The sequence below is a fragment of the Loxodonta africana genome, chromosome 13 (genome assembly GCF_030014295.1).
Source record: "Loxodonta africana isolate mLoxAfr1 chromosome 13, mLoxAfr1.hap2, whole genome shotgun sequence".
In the NCBI taxonomy this organism is placed as follows: domain Eukaryota; kingdom Metazoa; phylum Chordata; class Mammalia; order Proboscidea; family Elephantidae; genus Loxodonta; species Loxodonta africana.
This window is the reverse complement of record NC_087354.1, coordinates 89,047,809-89,073,279: the sequence shown is the minus strand read 5'-3', so window position 1 is coordinate 89,073,279 and position 25,471 is coordinate 89,047,809. Positions and strand designations below refer to the sequence as shown.

At 36.5% G+C, this 25,471-nt stretch overlaps 1 protein-coding gene across 3 annotated transcripts in view; it reads left to right on the top strand.

Annotated features, from left to right (window-relative positions):
• FSTL5 (follistatin like 5) overlaps positions 1-25,471 on the top strand; it is an 865,385-nt gene that overhangs the window by 639,540 nt on the left and 200,374 nt on the right. For all 3 annotated transcript variants that reach the window (XM_003418490.3, XM_010598135.3, XM_003418489.3), the window contains exons 8-9: positions 14,583-14,744; positions 19,167-19,301. In XM_003418490.3, coding sequence (XP_003418538.2) covers positions 14,583-14,744; positions 19,167-19,301 — 297 coding nt within the window. The remainder of the gene's footprint in view (positions 1-14,582; positions 14,745-19,166; positions 19,302-25,471) is intronic.

Genomic DNA, 25,471 nt, shown 5'->3' with positions numbered 1-25,471 from the left:
TAAATGATAAGGTAACCACAAAAAGGTATAACAACTCTATAACTCAAGATAAAAACCAAGAAAAACGTAACGACTCAACTAACATAAAGTCAAGCACTATGAAAATGAGGATCTCACAATTTACTAAGAAAAATGCCTCAGCACAAAAAAGTATGTGGAAAAATGAAATTGTCAACAACACACATAAAAAGGCATCAAAATGACAGCACTAAAAACTTATTTATCTATAATTACCCTGAATGTAAATGGACTAAATGCACCAATAAAGAGACAGAAAGTCACGGACTGGATAAAGAAACACGATCCATCTATATGCTGCCTACAAGAGAGACACCTTAGACTTAGAGACATAAACAAACTAAAACTCAAAGGATGGAAAAAAGTATATCAAGCAAACAATAAGCAAAAAAGGAGAGGAGTAGCAATATTAATTTCTGACAAAATAGACTTTAGACTTAAATCCACCACAAAGGATAAAGAAGGACACTATATAATGATAAAAGGGACAATTGATCAGGAAGACATAACCATATTAAATATTTATGCACCCAATGACAGGGCTGCAAGATACATAAATCAAATTTTAACAGAATTGAAAAGCGAGATAGATACCTCCACAATTATAGTAGGAGACTTCAACACACCACTTTCGGAGAAGGACAGGACATCCAGTAAGAAGCTCAACAGAGACACGGAAGATCTAATTACAACAATCAACCAACTTGACCTCATTGACTTATACAGAACTCTCCACCCAACTGCTGCAAAATATACTTTTTTTTCTAGTGCACATGGAACATTCTCTAGAATAGACCACATATTAGGTCATAAAACAAACCTTTGCAGAGTCCAAAACATCGAAATATTACAAAGCATTTTCTCAGACCACAAGGCAATAAAACTAGAGATCAATAACAGAAAAACTAGGGAAAAGAAATCAAATACTTGGAAAATGAACAATACCCTCCTGAGAAAAGACTGGGTTATAGAAGACATCAAGGAGGGAATAAGGAAATTCATAGGAAGCAACGAGAATGAAAATACTTCCTATCAAAACCTCTGGGACACAGCAAAAGCAGTGCTCAGAGGCCAATTTATATCAATAAATGCACACATACAAAAAGAAGAAAGAGCCAAAATCAGAGAACTGTCCCGACAACTTGAACAAATAGAAACTGAGCAACAAAAGAATCCATCAGGCACCAGAAGAAAACAAATAATAAAAATGAGAGCTGAACTAAATGAATTAGACAACAGAAAAACAATTGAAAGAATTAACAAAGCCAAAAGCTGGTTCTTTGAAAAAATTAACAAAATTGATAAACCATTGGCTAGACTGACTGAAGAAATACAGGAAAGGAAACAAATAACCCGAATAAGAAATGAGAAGGACCACATCACAACAGAACCAAATGAAATTAAAAGAATCATTTCAGATTATTATGAAAAATTGTACTCTAACAAATTTGAAAACCTAGAAGAAATGGATGAATTCCTGGAAAAACACTACCTACCTAAACTAACACATTCAGAAGTAGAACAACTAAATAGACCCATAACAAAAAAAGAGATTGAAACGGTAATCAAAAAACTCCCAACAAAAAAAAGCCCTGGCCCAGATGGCTTCACTGCAGAGTTCTACCAAACTTTCAGAAAAGAGTTAACACCACTACTACTAAAGGTATTTCAAAGCATAGAAAATGACGGAATACTACCCAACTCATTCTATGAAGCCACCACCTCCCTGATACCAAAACCAGGTAAAGACATTACAAAAAAAGAAAATTATAGACCTATATCCCTCATGAACATTGATGCAAAAATCCTCAACAAAATTCTAGCCAATAGAATCCAACAACACATCAAAAAAATAATTCACCCTGATCAAGTGGGATTTATACCAGGTATGCAAGGCTGGTTTAATATCAGAAAAACCATTAATGTAATCCATCACATAAATAAAACAAAAGACAAAAACCACATGATCTTATCAATTGATGCAGAAAAGGCATTTGACAAAGTCCAACACCCATTCATGATAAAAACTCTTACCAAAATAGGAATTGAAGGAAAATTCCTCAACATAATAAAGGGCATCTATGCAAAGCCAACAGCCAATATCACTCTAAATGGAGAGAACCTGAAAGCATTTCCCTTGAGAACGGGAACCAGACAAGGATGCCCTTTATCACCGCTCTTCTTCAACATCGTGTTGGAAGTCCTAGCCAGGGCAATTAGGCTAGACAAAGAAATAAAAGGTATCCGGATTGGCAAGGAAGAAGTAAAGTTATCACTATTTGCAGATGACATGATTATATACACAGAAAACCCTAAGGAATCCTGCAGAAAACTACTGAAACTAATAGAAGAGTTTGGCAGAGTCTCAGGTTATAAAATAAACATACAAAAATCACTTGGATTCCTCTAGATCAACAAAAAGAACACCGAAGAGGAAATAACCAAATCAATACCATTCACAGTAGCCCCCAAGAAGATAAGATACTTAGGAATAAATCTTACCAAGGATGTAAAAGACCTATAGAAAGAAAACTACAAAGCTCTACTACAAGAAATTCAAAAGGACATACTTAAGTGGAAAAACATACCCTGCTCATGGATAGGAAGACTTAACATAGTAAAAATGTCTATTCTACCAAAAGCCATCTATACATTTAACGCACTTCCGATCCAAATTCCAATGTCATATTTTAAGGCGATAGAGAAACAAATCACCAATTTCATATGGAAGGGAAAGAAGCCCCGGATAAGCAAAGCACTACTGAAAAAGAAGAAGAAAGTGGGAGGCCTCACCTTACCTGACTTCAGAACCTATTATACAGCCACATTAGTCAAAACAGCCTGGTATTGGTACAACAACAGACACATAGACCAATGGAACAGAATTGAGAACCCAGACATAGATCCATCCACGTATGAGCAGCTGATATTTGACAAAGGACCAGTGTCAATTAACTGGGGAAAAGATAGCCTTTTTAACAAATGGTGCTGGCGTAACTGGATATCCACTTGCAAAAAAATGAAACAGGACCCATACCTCACACCATGCACAAAATCTAACTCCAAGTGGATCAAAGACCTAAACATAAAGACTAAAACGATAAAGATCATGGAAGAAAAAATTGGGACAACCCTAGGAGCCCTAATACAAGGTATAAACAGAATACAAAACATTACCAAAAATGATGAAGAGAAACTCGATAACTGGGAGCTCCTAAAAATCAAATACCTATGCTCGTCTAGAGACTTCACCAAAAGAGTAAAAAGACCACCTACAGACTGGGAAAGAATTTTCAGCTATGACATCTCCGACCAGCGCCTGATCTCTAAAATCTACATGATTCTGTCAAAACTCAACCACAAAAAGACAAACAACCCAATCAAGAAGTGGGCAAAGGATATGAACACACATTTCACTAAAGAAGATATTCAGGCAGCCAACAGATACATGAGAAAATGCTCTCGATCATTAGCCATTAGAGAAATGCAAATTAAAACTACGATGAGATTCCATCTCACACCAGCAAGGCTGGCATTAATCCAAAAAACACCAAATAATAAATGTTGGAGAGGCTGCGGAGAGATTGGAACTCTCATACACTGCTGGTGGGAATGTAAAATGGTACAACCACTTTGGAAATCTATCTGGCGTTATCTTAAACAGTTAGAAATAGAACTACCATACAACCCAGAAATCCCACTCCTAGGAATATGCCCTAGAGATACAAGAGCCTTCATACAAACAGATATATGCACACCCATGTTTATTGCAGCTCTGTTTACAATAGCAAAAAGCTGGAAGCAACCAAGGTATCCATCAACGGATAAATGGGTAAATAAATTGTGGTATATTCACACAATGGAATACTACGCATCGATAAAGAACAGTGACGGATCTCTGAAACATTTCATAACATGGAGGAACCTGGAAGGCATTATGCTGAGCGACATTAGTCAGAGGCAAAAGGACAAATATTGTATAAGACCACTATTATAAGATCTTGAGCAATAGTAAACCTGAGAACACATACTTTTGTGGTTACGAGGGGGGGAGGGAGGGAGGATGGGAGAGGGTTTTTTATTGATTAATCAGTAGATAAGAACTGCTTTAGGTGAAGGGAAAGACAACACTCAATACATGGAAGGTCAGCTCAATTGGACTGGACCAAAAGCAAAGAAGTTTCCGGGATAAACTGAATGCTTCAAAGGTCAGGGGAGCAAGTGCGGGGGTCTGGGGAACATGGTTTGCGGGGACTTCTAAGTCAATTGGCAAAATAATTCTATTATGAAAACATTCTGCATCCCACTTTGAAATGTGGCGTCTGGGGTCTTAAATGCTAACAAGCGGCCATCTCAGATGCATCAATTGGTCTCAACCCACCTGGAGCAAAGGAAGATGAAGAACACCAAGGTCACACGACAACTAAGAGCCCAAGAGACAGAAAGGGCCACATGAACCAGAGACCTACATCATCCTGAGACCAGAAGAACTAGTTGGTGCCCGGCCACAATCAATGACTGCCCTGACAGGGAGCACAGCAGAGGACCCCTGAGGGAGCAGGAGATCAGTGGGATACAGACCCCAAATTCTCATAAAAAGACCAAACTTAATGGTCTGACTGAGACTGGAGGAATCCCGGTGGCCATGGTCCCCAGACCTTCTGTTGGCACAGGACAGGAACCGTCCCCGAAGACAACTCATCAGACATGAAAGGGACTGGTCAGCGGGTGGGAGAGAGACGCTGATGAAGAGTGAGCTAATTATATCAGGTGGACACTTGAGATTGGGTTGGCAACTCTTGTCTGGAGGGGGAATGGGAGGATATAGAGAGAGGGAAGCCGGCAAAATTGTCAAGAAAGGAGAGACTGAAAGGGCTGACTCAAGAGGGGGAGAGCAAGTGGGAGTAGGGAGTGAGATGTATGTAAACTTATATGTGACAGACTGATTGGATTTGTAAACGTTCACTTGAAGCTTAATAAAAGTTATTAAAAAAAAAAAAGATTACAGCCTTGGAAACCTTATGGGGCAATTTTATTCTGCCCTATATGGTCGCTATGAGTTGCAGTCAACTTGACAGCAATGGGTTTGGTTTCACTGTTTTAGAACCTTATTGTATATAGCTTCTTTCTGACCTACTTTGTCATTATTTTTTTCTTCAGTTGTGTCTAGTTTAGAGTTTAATCTAAAAAATTGAGTCTGTAATTTCTGTTACAGTTTTTTTTTTTTTTTTAAGTTCCAATATTTTATATGGGTCCTTTCAGCTGCAACATCAGATTTTATAACTTCTCAACTTTGTTGATGTTTTTATCTCCAAACTTCAACTCCTTAAACATAGTGTCTTAGTTATCTAGTGCTGCTATAACAGAAATACCACAACTGGATTGCTTCAACAAACAAGTTTATTCTCTTACAGTCTAGTAGGCTAGAAGTCTAAATTCAGGGCGTCAGATCCAGGAGAAGGCTTTCTGTCCCTGTCACCTCTGGAGGAAGGTCCTTGACATCAGTCTCCCCCTTGTCTAAGAGCTTCTCCACACAGGAACCCCAGGTCCAAAGGGCATACTCTGATCACAGTGTTGCTTTCTTGGTGGTATGAGGTCCCTTTGTCTCTCTGCTTGCTTCTCTATCTCAAAAGAGTTTGGCTCAAGATACAATTCAATCTTGTAGATTGAGTCCTGCCTCATTAACATAACTGCTGCCTATCCCAGCTCATTAACATCATAGAGGTAAGATTTACAGCACATAGGAAAAGCACATCAGATGACAAAATGGTGAACAATCACACAATACTGGGAATCATTGCCTAGCCAAATTAATACACTTATTTTTGAGGGACACAATTCAATCCATGACACATTGTGAGCATTGATGTCTGTGTGTAATAATTGCAGTATCTGGAATCTTATGGAATTGTTTTTGCTAGCTATTGCCTCTTTTGATTTAAGTTTGCATTTTCTCGAGGTGTGCCTTTAAATATTTTGTTGTATGCGGACAGCTTTAGTTGATAAATCATTTTAGAAATTATTTGAAATCAAAAGATAATAGGTTCTTCCAGAGAGGCATTTCATTTACTTCTGCCAGACACTTGAAGGTGCCAGGTGCCCAGCATGGAGCCTTCTGAATTTTTTGTGGAGACTGCAAAGGGATGTATCCACAGGCCCAGTGCAGAGTGGAGTTGTTATGCTATGGTCTGTAGCCAAAAACTTGTGGGGACTCGATTCCCATCCCCTTCAGTTCAAGTTGGCTACCAGAACATTTTGCCTCTTAGAGGAGTCCCAGGTATTGGTGTGTTGTTGCAAACCAAACCAAACAAAAATTCAGGTCCCCCAGAAGTTTTGGTTTGGATAGGGGCAGGAGATCCTGTACATCTGATCCTGTACAACCACGTGGCCAAACCCTTGTCTCAGTCTTTTGCTTGATTATCAAATTGACCCTTAGAGTCCTCACCTGGCTTGGTAAATATTCTTGCAGCATTAACAGCTCTAGGTCCCTGTCAGCTTGAAACCTCAGTTCCAATCTTACAGAAAAGTTGCAAAAATAGTACAAGGAACTCCCAAATACCTTCACTCAGATTCGTTGATTATTTACTTTTTGCTCTGTTGGCTCTCTCCCTCTCCCTCTCTCTCCCCACCTCTTTGTCTCCCTCTCTCTATTCAGGCTCTACCTCTATCTTTATCATCTCGATCATCTCCATCTCTATATGTGCATAATTTTTCTGAGTAATTGGGAAATGAGTTTGAGATAATTTTATAAGTTAGCATGTATTTCTTAAAAGGAATATTCTTTTACATAACCTCATTACAATTATTAAAATGAGGAAATGTGACATTGATACAATTCTATTAACTAATCCCAATCCATATTCACATTTTGTCAATTGTTATAATAATATACCTCATAGCTACTTTTTCTTGTTCCAGGATCTAATACAGATTCACAGAATGCATTTAGTTACCCTTTTCTTCATTCCCTTTTTTCTTATAATGTGTTAGTTTTTTTTTTATTTTGTTGATGTTGTTGTTGTTGAGAATATGTGCAGCAAAACACAACAATTCAACTGTTTCTACATATACAATTCAGAGGCATTGATTACAATCTTTGAGTTTTGCAACCATTCTCACCCTCCCTTTCTGAGTTGTTCCTCCACCGTTAACATAAATTCACTACCTCAAGGTTCCTGTCTGATCTTTCGAGTTGCTGCTGTCAGTTTGATTTCAAATAAATAATTCTTAAAAGAGCATAAGCTTTTATTTTCTTCCATGGATATAAAATTCACATAATATAAAATTCACCACTTTACTCATTTGAAAGTGTACAACTTAGAGGTTTTTAGTACATTCTCTATGTTGTTCAACTATTACCACTGTCTAGTTCCAGGATATATAGATATCTATATAGATATGTATATTAGGATTTTTAGTAGACTTTATTTTTTAGAGAAATTTTAGGTTTTTATATAGATATGTATATTAGGATTTTTAGTAGACTTTATTTTTTAGAGAAATTTTAGGTTTATGGAAAAATAATGCAGGAAGTACACAGCTCCCATACACCCTCTCTGGACATTGTTTCTCCTATTATTATCATTTTGCATTGATTGTTTTCTCATTGTTGAGTTTTAAAATTCTTTGTATATTGTGGATACAAGCTCTTTATATGTGTTTTGCAAATACTTTTCTCCAAATCTGTGGCTGATTAAAATATTTTTATAACCTTAAATGTTAAAACCCATATCCATTAAGTCATCACTCCCAACTCCGCTTTCCACACACCCCCAGTCCCTGGCAATCATTTGGCTCTCTCTATGGACTTTCCTTTTCTGGACATTCAATAGTAGTGGATTCATACACTGTATGGTGGCCTTTTGTGTCTGGCTTATTTCGCTTAGCATAATGTTCTTTAGGTTTACTTATGCTGTAGCATGTAACAGTATATTTTTTATGGCTCAATAATATTCCACTATGAATATATTATATTTTTATTTATCCATTCATCAGTTGATTGACATTTGTTTTGTTTTTCCCATCTTTTGGCTATTGTGAATAGTGCTGCTATGAACATTTATATATAAGTTTTTGTTTGAATACCTGTTTTTAGTTTTGGGGGGTGTATACTTAGGAGGGAAACCCTGGTGGCACAGTGGTTAAGTGCTACCAAGAGGTCAGCAGTTCAAATCTGCCAGGCGCACCTTGGAAACTCTGTGGGGCAGTTCTACTCTGTCCTATAGGGTCACTATGAGTCGGAATCGAATCGACAGCAGTGGGTTTGGTTTTTGGTTTATACTTAGGAGTTGAATTGCTGGGGCATATGGTAACTCTGTTGAGAAATTGCTAAACTGTTTTCCACAGCAGGTGCGCCACTTTACATTCTCACCAATGTAATGTCTTAGCCAATGTACTAGGATTCCAATTTCTTCAATCCCTGCCAACACTTGTTATTTTCCACATCATTGATTATAACTATCTTAGTGGGTGTGAATTAATAGATCATTATGGTTATAATTTGCATTTCTATAATGAATAATCATGTTAAACATCTTTTTATGTGCCTATTGGCCATTTGTATATCTTCATCAGAGAAATGTCTTTTGAAGTCTTTTGCCCATTTTAAAATTGGTTTGTTTGACTTTTAGTTGTTGAGTTATAATAGTTATTTATATATTCTGGATTTTAGGCCTTCATCAGGTAAATAATTTGGAACTGTGTTGTCCTATTCTGTGAATTATCTTCACCCTTCCTTAATAGCGTCCTTTAATACACAAATATTTTTAGTTTTTTTGAAGTGCAATTTATCTATTTTTCATTTTGATGCTTATGTGTTTATTGTCGTATCTGACAAACCACTGTCAAATATAAGCTCCTGACAATACATCTCTGTTTTCTTCCAAGAGTTTTACAAATTTACATGTTACATATACATATTTGAGTCATTTTGAATTAATTTTTATATACAGGCCACGATAAGGTCTATCTTCATTCTTTTCAATATGGATATCCTGTTGTCTGAACATCATATTTGGAAATTAATTCTTTCTCAATTTAAAATCTTGACATCCTTGTCCAAAATCAAATGATCATAGATGTGTGGGTTTATTCCTTGACTCCCAATTCTATTCCTTTGGCCTGTATGTCTATCCTTTTAATGGTACCACATTGTTTTTTGTTATAGTGACTTGATAGGAAGTTTTGAATTAGGGGAGTGCGGGTACTACAACTTTGATCTTCTTTTTCAAGATTGTCTTCATTTGACTTTTATAAGCACGTTGCTGGTTTCTGGAAAAAAAAGTTGGTTAGAATTGTGAGAGGGCATTCAATCTGTAGCTTAAACTTAGCAATATTGCCCTCTAAACAATGTTTTCTTCCAATTGATGATCACAGGTGCTTTGTCATTTTTTTAGGTATTCTTTAATTTCTTTGAGCAATCTTTTTAAAGTTTTCTTTGTACAAGTCTTGCATCTTTATTTTTAAATTTACCACTAAGTATTTTATTATTTTGTAAATGGAATTATTAATTTCCTTTCAGATTGTTCATTGCTAGTGTATAGAGATACTAATGACTTTTGCATGTTGATCTTATATCCTGCAACTTTACTGAATTCATTTATTAGCTCCTCTAATAGTTTCTTTCTGTAGATTCTTTGGGATATAAATATAAATATTTACATCTTTAATCTGTGAATAGAGATACAGAAATAATTTTCTTCTTCCACTCTTTCTTTTCAATTTGGATAACTTTGTTTTTTCTTTCTTAATTGTTATGGTCGGGACTTCTAGTACAATGTTGACTAGAAGCGGTGAGAGTGGACATCCTTATCTTGTCTCAGATTTTAGGTGGAAAGCTTTCAGACTTTCACTATTAAATATGATGTTAGCTGTGGGATTTTCATAGATGTCCTGTGTCAGAGTAAGCAAGTTCCCTTCTATTTCTATTTTGTGTAGTGTTTTTAGTCATGAAAGGGTGTGAGTTTTGCCAAATGCTTTTTTTCAATATACTGAGATAATTATATATTTCTTTTTTACCCCTTCATTCTATTAATATAATTTATTATATTAAGTGTTTTTAGTCATGAAAGGGCGCAGGTTTTATCAAAGCTTTTTCTTTCAATATACTGAGAGAATTATATATTTCCTTTTTACCCCCTTCATTCTATTAATATAATTTATTATACTGATTAATTGTAGTATGTGGAATGACGCTTTTTCCTGGAATAAGTTTCCCTTGTTCATGATGTGTAAACCCTGGTGGCATAGTGGGTTAGAGCTCCGGCTGCTAACCAAAAGGTTGGCAGTTCGAATCCACCAGGCTCTCCTTGGAAACACTGTTGGAAACAAATCTGCCCTTTGCTATAGGGTCTCTATGAGTTGGAATCGACTCGACTGCAACGGGTTTGGTTTGGATTCATGATGTATAATTCCCTAATATGATCTGGATTTTGTTTGGTAGCTTGTTGGTAAGGATTTTTGCATTTTTTTGTGATGTATTTTTTTGGCTTATGTACCGGAATAATGTTAAATAATGATTTATCAATATTTTAATATATTATTTTTGTTATGTTGATTATATAGTGATAAATATGAATAGTAATAAATAAGTTTGTGAGTGTCCCTCCTCTTTTGTGTTTTGGAAGTGTGTGAGAAAGACTGGTGTTAATTTGTCTTTAAATATTTTGTAGAATTCCCCAGTGAAGCCATCTGCTCCTGGACTTTTCTTTTTTTGAGAGATTTTTCATTACTAATTCAATCTCTTTAATTGTTATAGATGTATTCAGATTTTCTATTTCTTCTTGAGTTAGTTTTGGGGTATGTGTGTTTTTAGGAATGTGTTCATTGTCTAATTTGTTGGTGTAAATTTGTTTATGGTATTGTTTTCTAATCCCCTCTATTTCTGTAAGGGCAGAAATGCCCTCATTTCTATTTCTGATTTTGGTAATTTGGGTTTTCTGTCTATTATTAATCACTCTAGCTAAGGGTTTGTAAATTTTGTGGATATTTTCATAGAACCAACTTTTGTTTTACTATTCTCTATTTCATTTATCTGTGCTCTATTGTTATTATTATTATTGGTTTGTTTTTTGTTTTTGTTTGTATCTTTCACTCTACTAGTTTCGGTTTAGTTTCTTTACTTTTCTGGTCTTTTAAGATGTAATGTTAAGTTATTGATTTGAGATCTTTCTTCTTTTTTATGCAGGCATTTTTACAGCTATATATTTCTTTCTGAGTACTGCTCTGGCTGCATGCCCTAAGTTTTGTTATGTAGTGTTTTTTATTTCATCTGTTCTAAGGTAGTTTCCAGTTTTCTTTGTTATTTCTTCTTTGACACATTGCTTGCTTAACAGCATGGTTTGCTTAATTTCCATATACTTTTGAATTTTTCAGTTTTAATTCTGTAATTGATTTCTAGTTTCACTTCATTGTGGTAGAAGATACTTTGTATGACTCAATTTTTTTTTATTTATTTTGATTCATTTGTGACCTATCATAAGTTATGTTCTGAAGAATGTTCATGTGTTCTTCAGAAAAAAAGCGTTTTCTGCTTTGGTTTATAGTGCTGCTCAAGTCCTCTGCTTCTTTACTCGCCTCTGCTGGTTGCTCTATCCATTATTAAAAGTGGAGTATTGAAGTCTTCAACTGTTATTGTAACTATTTCTCCCTTTAATTCTATCAGTTTTTACTTCACATACTTTGGGGTTCTATTGTTAAGTGGGAACACGGGTGGCACAGTGGTTAAGAGCTATGGCTGCTAACCAAAAGTTCAGCAGTTTGAGTCCACCAACCATTCTTTGAATATGCTATGGGGCAGTTCTTCCCTGCCCTGGAGGGTCACTATGGGTTGAGAGGGACTGGACAGCAATGGGTTTGATTTTTTCATTGTTAGGTGAGGAGCTCTGGTGGCATAGCGATTAAGCACTCAACTGCTCACCAAAAGGTTGGCAGTTCAAAGCTAACAGCCACACCGTGGCAGAAAGATGTGGCAATCTGCTTCCATAAATATTTACAGCCTTGGAGACCCTATGGGACAGTTCTACTCAGTCATTTAGGGTCGTTATGTGTTGGAATCCACTCAACAGCTGTGGCTTTTGATTTTGGGTTATTATTATGTGTGTGCATCAATAACTGTTATATCTATTTGAAGGACTGACCCTATAATCACCATGTGATATCCTTCTTTGTTACATATAACAATTTTTGACTTAAAGTTTATTTTTTTCTAACATTAGTACAGCTACTCCAGCAGTTTTCTGATTACCAGTTTACATGGGATCTCTTTCCATCTTTGCATTTTCATCTTATTTGCATGGTTGGATCTAATGTGACCTATTATAGGCAGTATAAGTCCAACGTCTGTGCTTCCCAGAGACAGTTTTAATTTATATATATATATATATGTATTTTTTTCCTGTATGGTGGTACAGATTCTTGTTTCTTTGTATACCTTTTAGTAATTTTTGCTTAAAAGTGGATATTTTGAATATTACAACGTGGCAACTCTGGAAATCAGATTTTCCTCACTCTCCAGGATCTCTTGTGGCTGGCTTGTTTATTTATTTATTTTTTGTCTACTAACATTTCTGCACGTATTCTGTAAGGACCATACTATTTGTCATTGTCATGGTGGTCAGCTAGTGATTCAATATCAATTTCCTTAAATGTCTGAAAAAACAAAAACAAGAAACAAACAGCAAAAGAAACTTCAGGTCTTTGTTGTTGGGAATGCCGTCGACACTCAGCCAGGCAGCTTAAAGCTCTGACTTACTCTTCACTTAATGCCTGTGAAGAGTCTGAAGGTCAGATAGAGAGATGAGATCTCAAGAGCCTTCCCAAGTCCCTTCTGTGATGCGCCCACTGTTGGCATGCCTGTGGCCTACTAGATTCCAAGAAATATGTGGGAGCTTTTCAAGGCTCTTATTCCCCAATGTTTCTCATTCTCCAGTCTTTCCTCACAAGCTTTTCAGCTAGTCTATTATTTGCCCCACCTGTTAATTCCTTGCCAAAGGTGAAAGTTGCTAATGCATTTTACTTTAAATGTTTTAGCAAATGCCTTCTGGATCGCTGTCTCAGCCCTGAGAGATTTCCAAGATAGGCAAAGTAGAGGCAAGCACTGAGTTGTTGTTTCTGGGAGCCATTAAACCGTTCACAACAAAAACCACATTCTTTGAGATTAAGGCCCTTCTGCTCTGCTACGAGGAACCTGTGATAGAAGTGCAGGCTGTTTTCTTCAAAGATGCTACTGAGCTGGGGAGTCAGGGATGGGACCAGGGTGAGTTAAAATGGCACAAAGTTTTCTTACCTAGTTTTAGCTGTTTTTCCCCCCCTCCTTGATTAAGCATTCAACAATTTTTTGTAAACTTTGGATTAGTTTCCAAACGTCCAATTAAGTTGATTCTGACAGTTTCTCCAGTTCAGTTTATTCGCTGTTTTACTACACAATTTTTACAATTGTCACTCTTTGTCTTTCTTAATCTTGGCGTATTTTTAATTGTAGAAGGTAATAATTCTGTACAGTATCCCAGCATTTTAGTTTATCTGTTGTTTTCTTATTATTAAGATTTTATATTCATTACTGTCAGGATTACACAAAAGTGATATTATATCCTCATTGCATCATATCAGGATTGCTAATTATACTAATTAATCCTTTTTTAACTTTACCATTCTTTATATATTACTTTACATGCTACAGTAAGGAGAAATTTCCCCTTGCTATTTATTTGTTTATATGACTGTGGGTGAATAGAGCCTTATTTTATTTAATTCCTTATACTCCTTTACCTTTTTTAATGCTCAAATTGCCATGCATTTGGCTAGTGAGAGCCCTTCCTATATTTGTGTGTATATGTGTGTGTGTGAGTGTGCGTCCTTTTGATATGCCTCGGTTCTTTGAGAACTTCCTTAATTTCTGGGACAACAAAATAATTTAGGCTCATATTGTCCATTCCCTGATACAGTTCTGGAAGGAACACAGGTGCATTTTAATGAACGATGATATTTGGAAACTCAGAACTGCAGAAATATGTAACATCATTAAAAATACATTCTTAGAGAAAACTGAGTTTCTGTTAAAAATGGTGGTATAATTTGGAAATAGATAAGGGTGATGGTTGAACAACATGATGAATGTAATTAATGTCCCTTAACTGTATATATGAAGATTGTTAAAATGTCAAATATTTGTTACATATGTATTTACTGCTATATATGTATGCATGTATATATATATATTTATATATATATATATATATAAACACACCCACAAATACATATATAGAGAGAGAGCCCTGGTGGCATGGTGCTCAAAAGCTCAGCTGCTAATGAGAAGGTTGGCAGTTCAAATTTAACAGCCACTCCTTGGAGATCCTATGGTGCAATTCCACTGTGTCCTACAGGGTCGCTATGAATCGGAATCAACTTGACAGCAATGGGGTTGGTTGGTTGGTGTATATACATACATATTTTATGTATATATTATTCACAATTTTCTCATAATGCAGTATTTATTGGTTTAGTTTTGGAAAAGCAAATGATAAATATTTTCATCAATTTACTTTCTTTTCCGTTCCTTTCTGCAGTTCCTCCAGTCATCCGTGTGTATCCAGAGAGTCAAGCTAGAGAACCTGGGGTGACTGCAAGTCTTAGGTGCCATGCAGAGGGCATCCCAAACCCTCAGCTTAGCTGGCTGAAGAATGGAATTGACATTACACCAAAGCTATCCAAGCAACTCACACTTCAAGGTGCCTTGTCCTTGCATTTTTTAAGTGACCATATAAAATTGTTTTACTAAAATTTATAACCTATTTTTGCATTATTTGGTAAAAAGAAAAAATGAGTTTTGATGGCAACAGAATGGCATGAATATGAAAAAATATGTATTTTGTACTTAAGACAGTGTATTTGAAATAGAATCCTTTCATACCTTTGCTGTTTTAAATAATAGTCTTGTCATAATGCTTAGTTATGTCATTATTTTGATGAGAGGCAAAATATTAAATTATGTGACTGTTAAATATATGTCCATGAATTATAGCCCGTATACTGAACAGGAAAATTGGATCTCGTCATAAAAATATATATCTGAATGTTTAAACCTTTAGTGTTTAAATGATACAATAAAATATGTATTACAGAGGGTCTCAATAGTATAAAAACCTTTTTGTGAATGATTTGCAGCATACTTTGTAACTAAAGAGAGGATAAAATGAAAAAAATCAGTTAAGTTTGTTTACATTCTTTTTTAAAGTTATGAAATTATTGCATTGTAAAAGCCCAGTGACCCATAATATATAAAATATACTATATATTCTATTATTCTAATGTGTAGGCATCATTCAATTTTTCTACAGATTAGAGTAATGATAATTGCATGGGAAATGACAAACCAAAAAACTGTTTTTTAAGGCCCAATAATATACATAGTGCAAAAGCAGTTGCAGATAATATGTTGATACAGTTAGTAAAAAAACAAACAAAAACACAAGCCTCATTTCCAATTTTAGAAGTAGCCCACATCAAGTCATCCTGCCTGAAATATCTGTTGAATAGGTATTATATTCCCTTCTTTGCCTTTAAAATTTTTCAACTCATACTACTGTAAAAGAATATATTTTCATTTTTTGTTATTTCTATAAGCATAGATTTCTTCTATTATTCCATTTTAATGATGACTATGTCTAATCAATATACACTTACAAAAAAAACTTTTCAATATTTTTATCTATTTTTATAAGTCAAAGGAGACACCTCTGTGAAAATAGTCTTGAACCTTAAAACTTTAATCCGGTAAGTCACTATATTAATATAAGTAAGCCCAACAAATTTACATCCACTGCTCACATCTTCGGGTCTATAATCTGAGAAGAGGATTGGTCTGGTTAACAGAAGTTACAGTGAAGAAAATTTAAGTAACTTCTGGTTCTGCCATTTCTTGTCCATTTAATAGCAGTAAACCTTATTATGTAAGCATATAATATTTTTGTTTTTGAAATATATAGGAAAGCACATTTGGTGGATTGTTTCCACACTGTACATTCAAAGAGTGGGAACCCTTGCAAAATGTGTATTGCCATTTTTAAAGACAGGACAAAACAGGTAAATGTGGGGGCAGTATGAAATAATGAAAGGGAGTGCAGAGCACAACCCAAGAGATAAATCTGGATGCATATGAGCAGGGAATTCTGTGTGAACTTGTGTATAATCGTACATTACCCTGGTGGCACAGTGGCTAAGAGCTATGGCCACTCTTCAGGAACCTTACAGAGCAGTTCTACTCTGTCGTATAGGGTCACTCTGAGTTGGAATGGACTCAACAGTAATGGTTTATTATTTATTTATTTTTTATGGTTGTTTTCCTTGGCTGGTGTAAAGAGTTTGTGCTTGGCAACTAACCGAAAGGTGGATAGTTTGAACCCACCCAGCAGCCTGTGGAAGAAAGACTTAGCGAAGAAAGGCCAAGAAAACCCTGTGGAGCTCAATTCTACTCTGTAACACATGGGATTGCCAGGAGTCAGAATTGACTTGATGGCAGTGTTTTTTATGTTTGTTTGTTTTGGTGTGTCGTTGTTTAAGTATTTATTCATTTATCAGAAGCTCCGTTCATGTGTGAGGCCCAAGCCTAGACCCTGACAGAGTAACTATGGCAATGGATGAGAAGAACTAGGCATACTGTATGGATGAGCAGGAGTAAGAACCTGGACAAGCACACATAATTTATTAACAGGAAAATGAAGATCATTAATGCAAAGTGACTAAAAGCCAGCAAACTGGAAAGTGAAGAATATAATAAAACAGTAGCAAAAGAATAGAGATTTTAAAGATGGGAAAAATGTTCAACAATTTCAGATGCATAGAGAGGCCAAGGAAGACATTGAGATGTGTCACAGATCAGGTCATCAATTTGTCACTGTGACATTTGGAGAACAGTATTCATAGCAATCGGGGTTCTGTGGGTTGAGAGATGAAAAGAAGGAAAGAAGTACAAAGATCTCTTTCCACGTTCTTAAAAAAAAAAAAGGTTCTTAAAGGAAGATAAAAGAGAAAGTAGTAGCTGCTGGTTGGGAGGGTTAGGAATAATGGAGATACTCTTTTTCTTCTTGGAAAACTTAGGGGTTGTGGGAAGTGTTAGTGGAAAGAGAGTGTTGGAGGTACCGGGGCGGGGGGGTGAAGGATGTGAGAGTGGTAGAAATCAACAAGAGAGGACGGACAGTTTGCCTGGAAAAGAAACAGAGAGAAAGCCTCCTTTGAGCAGTGAATGTAGGGAAAGGCGTAGACGGTAAGAGGAAGTTTTGGGATTACTTTCTGATCACTTCTATATATTTCATGACTTAAAGAGCAAGGTGACATAGAGTAAGGAAGTTAATTTTGTTGTGGGAAACATGAAACAGGGAGTAAAGGTTTTAAATAAAAATGAAGTAAGATAGGAAAGATATCTGACTGTCAAAGTCAAGTGGAAGAAATATCAAGGAATTAAAAATTCTGCAAGTTAAAAGTGGATTTGCCTGTTGGAAATGTACTATGGTACGGTCTCGTAAAGCACTCTAAGAACTAGATGCAGGGACACCAAGCACAGAGGTGCATTAGATTATTCCTCTTTGGAAGCTAGGAAGGCAGGAATGGCGGTGTGATAAATGGACACTGAAATTGGTGCTTCTGGCAAGAGAGTGGAAATCATTTAAGCATGCTAGATTGTGTGAGGAAGGAGGGAAAGACAATGAATCACACGGGTTAGGAGAATATATACAAATCTTGGGAAGAGAGGATGTGAAGAAGGAATAAATCTATTTGAAGTTTCAAGATAATCTAGACAATGCAGGGTGTTAAGTGCATGGATCTTGAAAGAAAAGCTCTGTTTTGGAGAGAGCCATATTTCATTTAAACAGGGGGCTGATGCAGGGTTAAATACATTGTTCACTCTGTATCTTTTAAAGCAGGGGTCTGTAGACTGGGGGCCACAGACCAAATATGACTTGCTGCCTGTTTGTCTAAATAATGTATTTCAAAAAACAGACACACCCATTTATTTACTGTCTATGCCTGTTTTCATGCTACTTCAACCGAGTTGAGTAGTTACCCCAGACACTGTTTTACAAAGCATGGAATTGTTACTATTTAACATTTTACAGAAAAAAAGCTTGCCGATCCCCATTTTATAGTAGTGATTCTCAACAAAAGACTGAGGGATAGATAGGGGTGGGCAGTAAGCCCTGGGAAATTGAGAAAGAAGTTCAAGTCCTCTGAATGACTATCCCTCCTCCCCACACACCTTCTACCTCTGCATGTCTCGCCCACGTCCCCCTGAGCACCACCATTTCTTCAGAATGGCATTCACACCCGTTAATAATTCACTCCCCACTTTGATTAAGTCTATTTCTCACCCTTGTCTCTCCAATATCAGCCACAAGTATTTTAGCTCCTATCTGTCACAGATAGTCACGTTCTATTTTGTTACACATGGTGCTTTTTTGGTGGGTTGCCCAGAACTCCCAACTAGAGAGCTGCACAGTTCACCTTGGTCCTTTTCCGGTGCAACAAAACTCTATGATTATACACCTTGTGATAACGCTACCTAGGATTTCATGTGCCTGGTCCTGGCTCCCAGATGTCCAGAACTTCCAACTAGATAGCTACATAGGCTCATCCCATTCATTTCCTCTCCTAATAATTCCAGACACATAATAGGACCGCAGTAATAAGCTTGTTGGAAGACCATAGTATTATCCTTGCATTAGGTAGCTCACTTAAGTTCTTTGTGAAAATACCTTTTCATATGTATTCTGCTGTAAATGAACCATATTGGTATTACGTAAATCAGCTATAAAAGATTAGGACAAAATGGATTCTGAATATTATAAACATTTAAAATGAAATTATAGTTGTCAATATGAAATACTTCATATACAAGACAGAAAATAGATATAAAATATAAAGTGTGTGCATTTGATATATAATGTTGGGGCTGTCTGTAAAAGAATGACAGCAGCACCATTTATGAAACACATGGATGCTTCTGGAATAACTTGGCATGCCTGCAAAGCATGGAAGCAGGAAGAAGAACACTTTAATTAGGACAAGCCAAGAAAACTGTATGATTGTATAATCAGAAAGCACTGTACCAAAGCTGAAATTGTAGTTTACAAGTTGCATTTGCTTTCTGTTTCCAGCAAATGGCAGTGAGGTTCACATAAGCAACGTGCGTTATGAAGATACAGGAGCATACACCTGTATAGCAAAGAATGAAGCAGGAGTGGATGAAGACATCTCTTCTCTGTTTGTGGAAGATTCTGCTAGAAAGACCCGTATGTATTAAACACAGACACACACACCAGGCTCAACTTCACAATGAAACTCTTGCAAAAAGCAAAGACACCAAAAAACTCCATGAAATCCAAAATACATGTAAGACAACAGTTTTCATATGTAGGAAAGAGAGGACTTTTGAAATATTTAAAGTAGATTTGGATTAAAAGACAAACATGATACTAGAATTTCTTTTTCGAGTGTCATATAGGATGTTTTAGGTCATTTCTTTTTTTCATCTGCTCACGCAAGAATGTTGTTTGCAGATCCTCCTTCCAATCTATTTTTTGGGACTCCAAGGCATATGCTCCCAAAATATACCCCAGGAGTATCCTTTGGGTGTTAGTAAATTAATATATTTCTTTTTCTGTTGGTGTCACTGAGCCAGCTGTATAGCAGTGCTTCTCTGCATCAGGCCCTAAGGTTCCTGCCACCATGAGATATTCACTGCCCCTGGTACCAACACCACTCAACGGGCAACTCTGAGTTTAGTGCTACAATCCACTGTCATCACTTCATTTGTCTCCTGAAGGGATAACAAAAACCCATGCTTCTTTTTTACTTACTACTTGACCTCTTAGGAGAAGGGATACAGATGTGGTAGAGATGCTAAGGGTCGATTTTTGGTGACAGCTGAATTTCTGAGAACTCAAAGCACTGCTAGAGTGTTTATCAAGTGAATTTTCTGAAGGGGCAAACACACAGGCCTCCTCTTCCTGTGGTCCACCCAGCCCACACTATGGCTTGTTTAGGATTGATCTGTCCATATCTGGAGCTACTCTTCCCCTTGCACCATGCTCCTGAGTCTTAGTTGTCATGCCCATTCCCCTCTCCCATTAATCCACATATCTTTAGGGGCTCTCTTATTCTGAAGGTGCTCTAATTAGTTTGGCATCCTGTTTCTCTGAATCCAAGTTTTTTTTTTTTTTAATAATTTTTATTGTGTTTTAAGTGAAAGTTTACAAATCAACTCAGTCTTTCACACAAAAACCCATACACAACTTGCTACATACTCCCAATTGCTTTCCCCCCATGAGACAGCCCGCTGCCTCCTCTCATTCTCTCTTTTTGTGACCATTTTGCCAGCTTCTAAGCTCCTCTACCCTCGCATCTCCCATCCAGGCAGGAGATGCCAAAATTGTCTCAAGTGTCCACCAGAACCAAATACCTCATGCCTCACCAGCATCCCTCTCCAACCAGTGCAATCCATGTCTGACGAACTGGCTTCAGGGATGTTTCCTGTAGCAGGCCAACAGAAGGTCTGGGGGCCATGATCACCAGGGTCCTTCCAGTCTCAGTCAGACCATTAAGTCTGGTCTTTTTATGAGAATTTGGGGTCTGCATCCCACTGTTCTTCTGCTCCCTCAAGGGTTCTCTGTTCTTTTCCCTGTCAGGAGTCATTGGTTGTGGCCAGGCACCATCTAGTTCTTCTGGTCTCAGGATGATGTAGTCTCTGGTTCTTGTAGCCCTTTCTGTCTCTTGGGCTCCTTATTATTTTGTGATCTTGGTGTTCATCATTCTCCTTTGATCCAGGTGGGTTGAGATTCACTGATGCATCTTAGATGGCCGCTTGTTAACATTTAAGACCTCAGACGCCACTCTTCAAATTAGGATGCAGAATGTTTTCTTAATAGATTTTATAATGCAAATTTACTTAGAGGCCCCCTGAAACCATGGTCCCCAAGCCCCTTCCCCTGCTTCGCTGACCTTCGGAGTATTCAGTTTATTCAGGAAACTGCTTTGGTTTACTTCAGTTGTGCTGACCTCCACTGTGTTGAGTGTTGTCCTTCCCTTCACCCAAAGTAGTTCTTGTCTACTCTCTATTTAGTAAATACCCCTATCCCACTCTCCCTCCCTCCCCACTCTCATAACCACAAAAGAGTGTGTTCTTCTCAGTTTAAACCATTTCTCAAGATCTTATAATAGTGGTCTTATACAATATTTGGCCTTTGCAACTGACTAATTTCACTCAGCGTAATGCCTTCCAGGTTTCTCCATGTTATGAAATGTATAGTATGCGTAGTATTCCATTGTGTGAATATACCATAATTTGTTTATCCATTCATCCATTGATGGGTACGTTGGTCGCTTCCATCTTTTTGCTATTGTAAACAGTGCTGCAATAAACATGGGAGTGCATATATTTGTTCTTGTAAAGGCTCTTATTTCTCTAGGATATATTCTGAGGAGTGGGATTACTGAGTCATAGGGTAGTTCTATTTCTAGCTTTTTAAGGAAGCACCAAATCTATTTCCAAAGTGGTTGTACCATTTGACATTCCCACCAGCAGTGTATAAGTGTTCCAATCTCTGCACGGCCTCTCCAACATTTATTATTTTGTGTTTTCTGGATTAATGCCAGCCTTGTTGGAGTGAGATGGAATCTCACTGTAGTTTTGATTTGCATTTCTCTAATGACTAGTGATCAAGAGCATTTCCTCGTGTATCTGTTAGCTGCTTGAATGTCTTCTTTAGTGCAGTGCCTGTTCATATCCTTTGCCCATTTTTTAATTGGGTTGTTTGTCTTTTTGTGGTTGAATTTTAGCAGAGTCATGTAGATTTTAGAGATCAGGCATTGGTCGGAGATGTCGTAGCTGAAAATTTTTTCCCAATCTGTAAGTGGTCTTTTTACTCTTTTGGTGAAGTCTTTAGATGAATGTAGGTGTTTGATTTTTAGGAGCTCCCAGTTATCTGCTTTCTCTTCAGCATTTTTAGTAATGTTTTGTATTCTGTTTATGCCATGTATTAGGGCTCCTAACGTTTTCCCTATTTTTCCTTCCATGATCTTTATCATTTTAGATTTTATGTTTAAGTCTTTGATCCACCTGGAGTTAGTTTTTGTGCATGGTGTGAGGTATGGGTCCTGTTTCATTTTTTTTCAGATGGATATCCAGGTATACTAGCACCATTTGTTGAAAAGACTATCTTTTCCCCAATTAACTGACACTGGGCCTTTGTCAAATATCAACTGCTCATATGTGGGTGGTTTTATATCTGGATTCTCAATTCTGTTCCATTGGTCTATGTGTCTGTTGTTGTACCAGTACCAGGCTATTTTGACTACTGTGGTGGTATAAAATGTTCTAAAATCAGGTAGAGTGAGACCTCCCACTTTCTTCTTCTTTTTTAGTAATGCTTTTACTTATCCGGGGCTTCTTTCTCTTCAATATGAAGTTGGTGATTTGTTTCTCCATCTCTTTAAAAAACGTCATTGGAATTTGGATTGGAAGTGCATTGCATATTTAGATGGGTTTTGGTAAAATAGACATTTTTACAATATTAATTCTTCCTATCCACAAGCAAGGTATGTTTTTCCACTTATGTAGGTCCCTTTTGGGTTTTTTTTTACCTTACTGTTTTCTTTGTATAGGTCTTTTATATCTTTGGTAAGGTTTATTCCTAAGTATTTTATCTTCTTGGGCACTACTGTGAATGGTATTGATGTGGTGATTTCCTCTTCGATGTTCTTTTTGTTGATGTAGAGAAATCCAACTGATTTTTATATGTTTATCTTGTATCCTGATACTCTGTTGAACTCTTCTATTAGTTTCAGTAGTTTTCTGGAGGATTCCTTAGGGTTTTCTGCGTATAAGATCATGTCATCTGCAAATAGAGATACTGTGACTTCTTCTTTGCCAATCTGGATGCCCTTTATTTCTTTGTCTAGACTATGCTCTGGCCAGGACCTCCAGCACGATGTTGATAAAGGGCATCCTTGTCTGGTTCCCATTCTCAAGGGAAATGCTTTCAGGCTGTCTCCATTTAGGGTGATGGTGGCTGTTGGCACTGTATCAATGCCCTTTATTATGCTGAGGAATTTTCCTTCTAGTCCTATTTCACTAGGAGTTTTTATCATGAATGGGTGTTGGACTTTGTCAAATGCATTTTCTGTGTCAATTGATAAAATTATGCATTCTTGTCTTTTGTTTTGTTTATGCGGTGGATTACATTAATTGTTTTTCTAATGTTGAACCATCCTTGAATACCTGGTATAAATCCCACTTGGTCATCGTGGATTATTTTTTTGATATGTTGTTAAATTCTATTGGCTAGAATTTTGTTGAGGATTTTTGCATTTATGTTTATGAGGGATATAGGTCTGTAATTTTCTTTTTTTGTGTTGTCTTTAGCTGGTTTTGGTATCAGCGTTATGCTGGCTTCATAGAATGAGTTAGGTAGTATTCCTTCCTTTCCTATGCTTTGGAATACCTTCAGTAGTAGTGGTGTAAACTCTTCTCTGAAAGTTTGGTAGAACTCTGCAGTGAAGCTGTCAGGGTCAGGGCTTTTTTTTTATTATTACCTTTTCAATCTCTTCTTTTGTTATGGGTCTATTTAGTTATTCTACTTCTGTTTGTGTTAGTTTAGGTAGGTAGTGTGTTTCTAGGAATTCACCCATTTCTTCTAAGTTTTCAAATTTCTTAGAGTACAATTTTTAGTAGTAATGTGATGATTCTTTTAATTTCAGTTGGGTCTGTTGTGATATGGCCCATCACATTTCTTATTTGGGTTATTTGCTTCTTTTCCTGTATTTCTTTAGTTAGTCTGCCCAATTGTTTATCAATGTTGTTAATTTTTTCAAAGAACCAGCTTTTGTCCTTGTTAACTCTTTCAATTGTTTTTCTGTTCTCTAATTCATTTAATTCTGCTCTAATTTTTATTATTGCTTTCTTCTGGTGCCTGATGGTTTCTTTTTTGCTCTCTTTCCATTTGTTCATGTTGTAGGGACAGTTCTCTGATTTTGGCTCTTTCTTCTTTACATATGTGTGTGTTTATTGATATAAATTGACCTCTGAGCATTGCTTTCACTGTGTCCCAAAAGTTTTGATAGGAAGTGTTTTTAGTCTCATTGAATTCTATGAATTTCTGTATTTCATCTCTAATGTCTTCTATAACCCAGTCTTTTTTGAGCAGGGTATTGTTCAGTTTCCAAGTATTTGATTTCTTTTCCCTGATTTTTCTGTTATTGATTTCTACTTTTACGGCCTTATGGTCTGAGAAGATGCTTTGTAATATTTTGATGTTTTAGATTCTGCAAAGGCTTATTTTATGACCTGATATGTGATCTATTCTAGAGAATGTTCCATGTGCACTAGAAAAAAAAAGTATACTTTGTAGCTGTTGGGTGGAGTGTTCTGTATAAGTCTATGAGGTCAAGTTGGTTGATTGTAGCAATTAGATCTTCCATGTCTCTATTGAGTTTCTTACTGGATGTCCTATCCTTCACCAAAAGTGGTGTGTTGAGGTCTCCTACTATAATCTTGGAGGTGTTTATCTCACTTTTAAATTCTGTTAGAGTTTGTTTTATGTATCTTGCAGCCCTGCCACTGGGTGCATAAATATTTAATATGGTTATATCTTCCTGGTAAATTGTCCCTTTAATCATTATGTAGTGTCCTTCTTTATCCTTTGTGGTAGATTGAACTTTAAAGTCTATTTTGTCAGAAATTAATATTGCCATTCCTGTTCTTTTTTGATTGTTGTTTGCTTGATATATTTTTTCCATCCTTTGAGTTTTAGTTTATTTGTGTCTCTAAGTCTAAGATGTGTCTCTTGCAGGCAGCATATAGATGATTCGTGTTTTTTTATCCAATCTGCAACTCTCTGTCTATTTATTGGTGCATTTAGTCCATTTACATTGAGCGTAATTATAGATAAGTATGCGTTTAATGCTGTCATTTTGATGCCTTTTTGTGTGTGTTGTTGACAATTTCGTTTTGCCACTTACTTTTTTGTGCTGAGTTTTTCTTTGTAGAATATGTGTTCCTTCTTTTCATAGTAGTTGATTTTATTTTTGCTGAGTCGTTATGTTTAGCTTGGTTTTTATTTTGAAGTATGGAATTGTTAGACCTCTTTGTGGTTACCTTAATATTTACCCCTATTCGACTAAGTGAAAACCTAACTTGTATCGCCTTGGTTTCCTCTCCATATGGAAGTTCTATGCATCCTATATTTAGTCCCTCTTTTCTGACTAGTGTAATCTTTTACATAATGACATCAATGATTCCCTGTTTTCAGCATTTTTTTTATTAATCTTTTATTGTTTTTGTGATTTCCCTATCTGACTTGAAATCAGGATGTTTTGTTTTGTGAGCTTGAGTTGTGTTGGTATCTGATACTGTTGATTTTCTGACCAAAGAATTTCCTTTAGTAATTCTTGCAGTTTTGGTTTG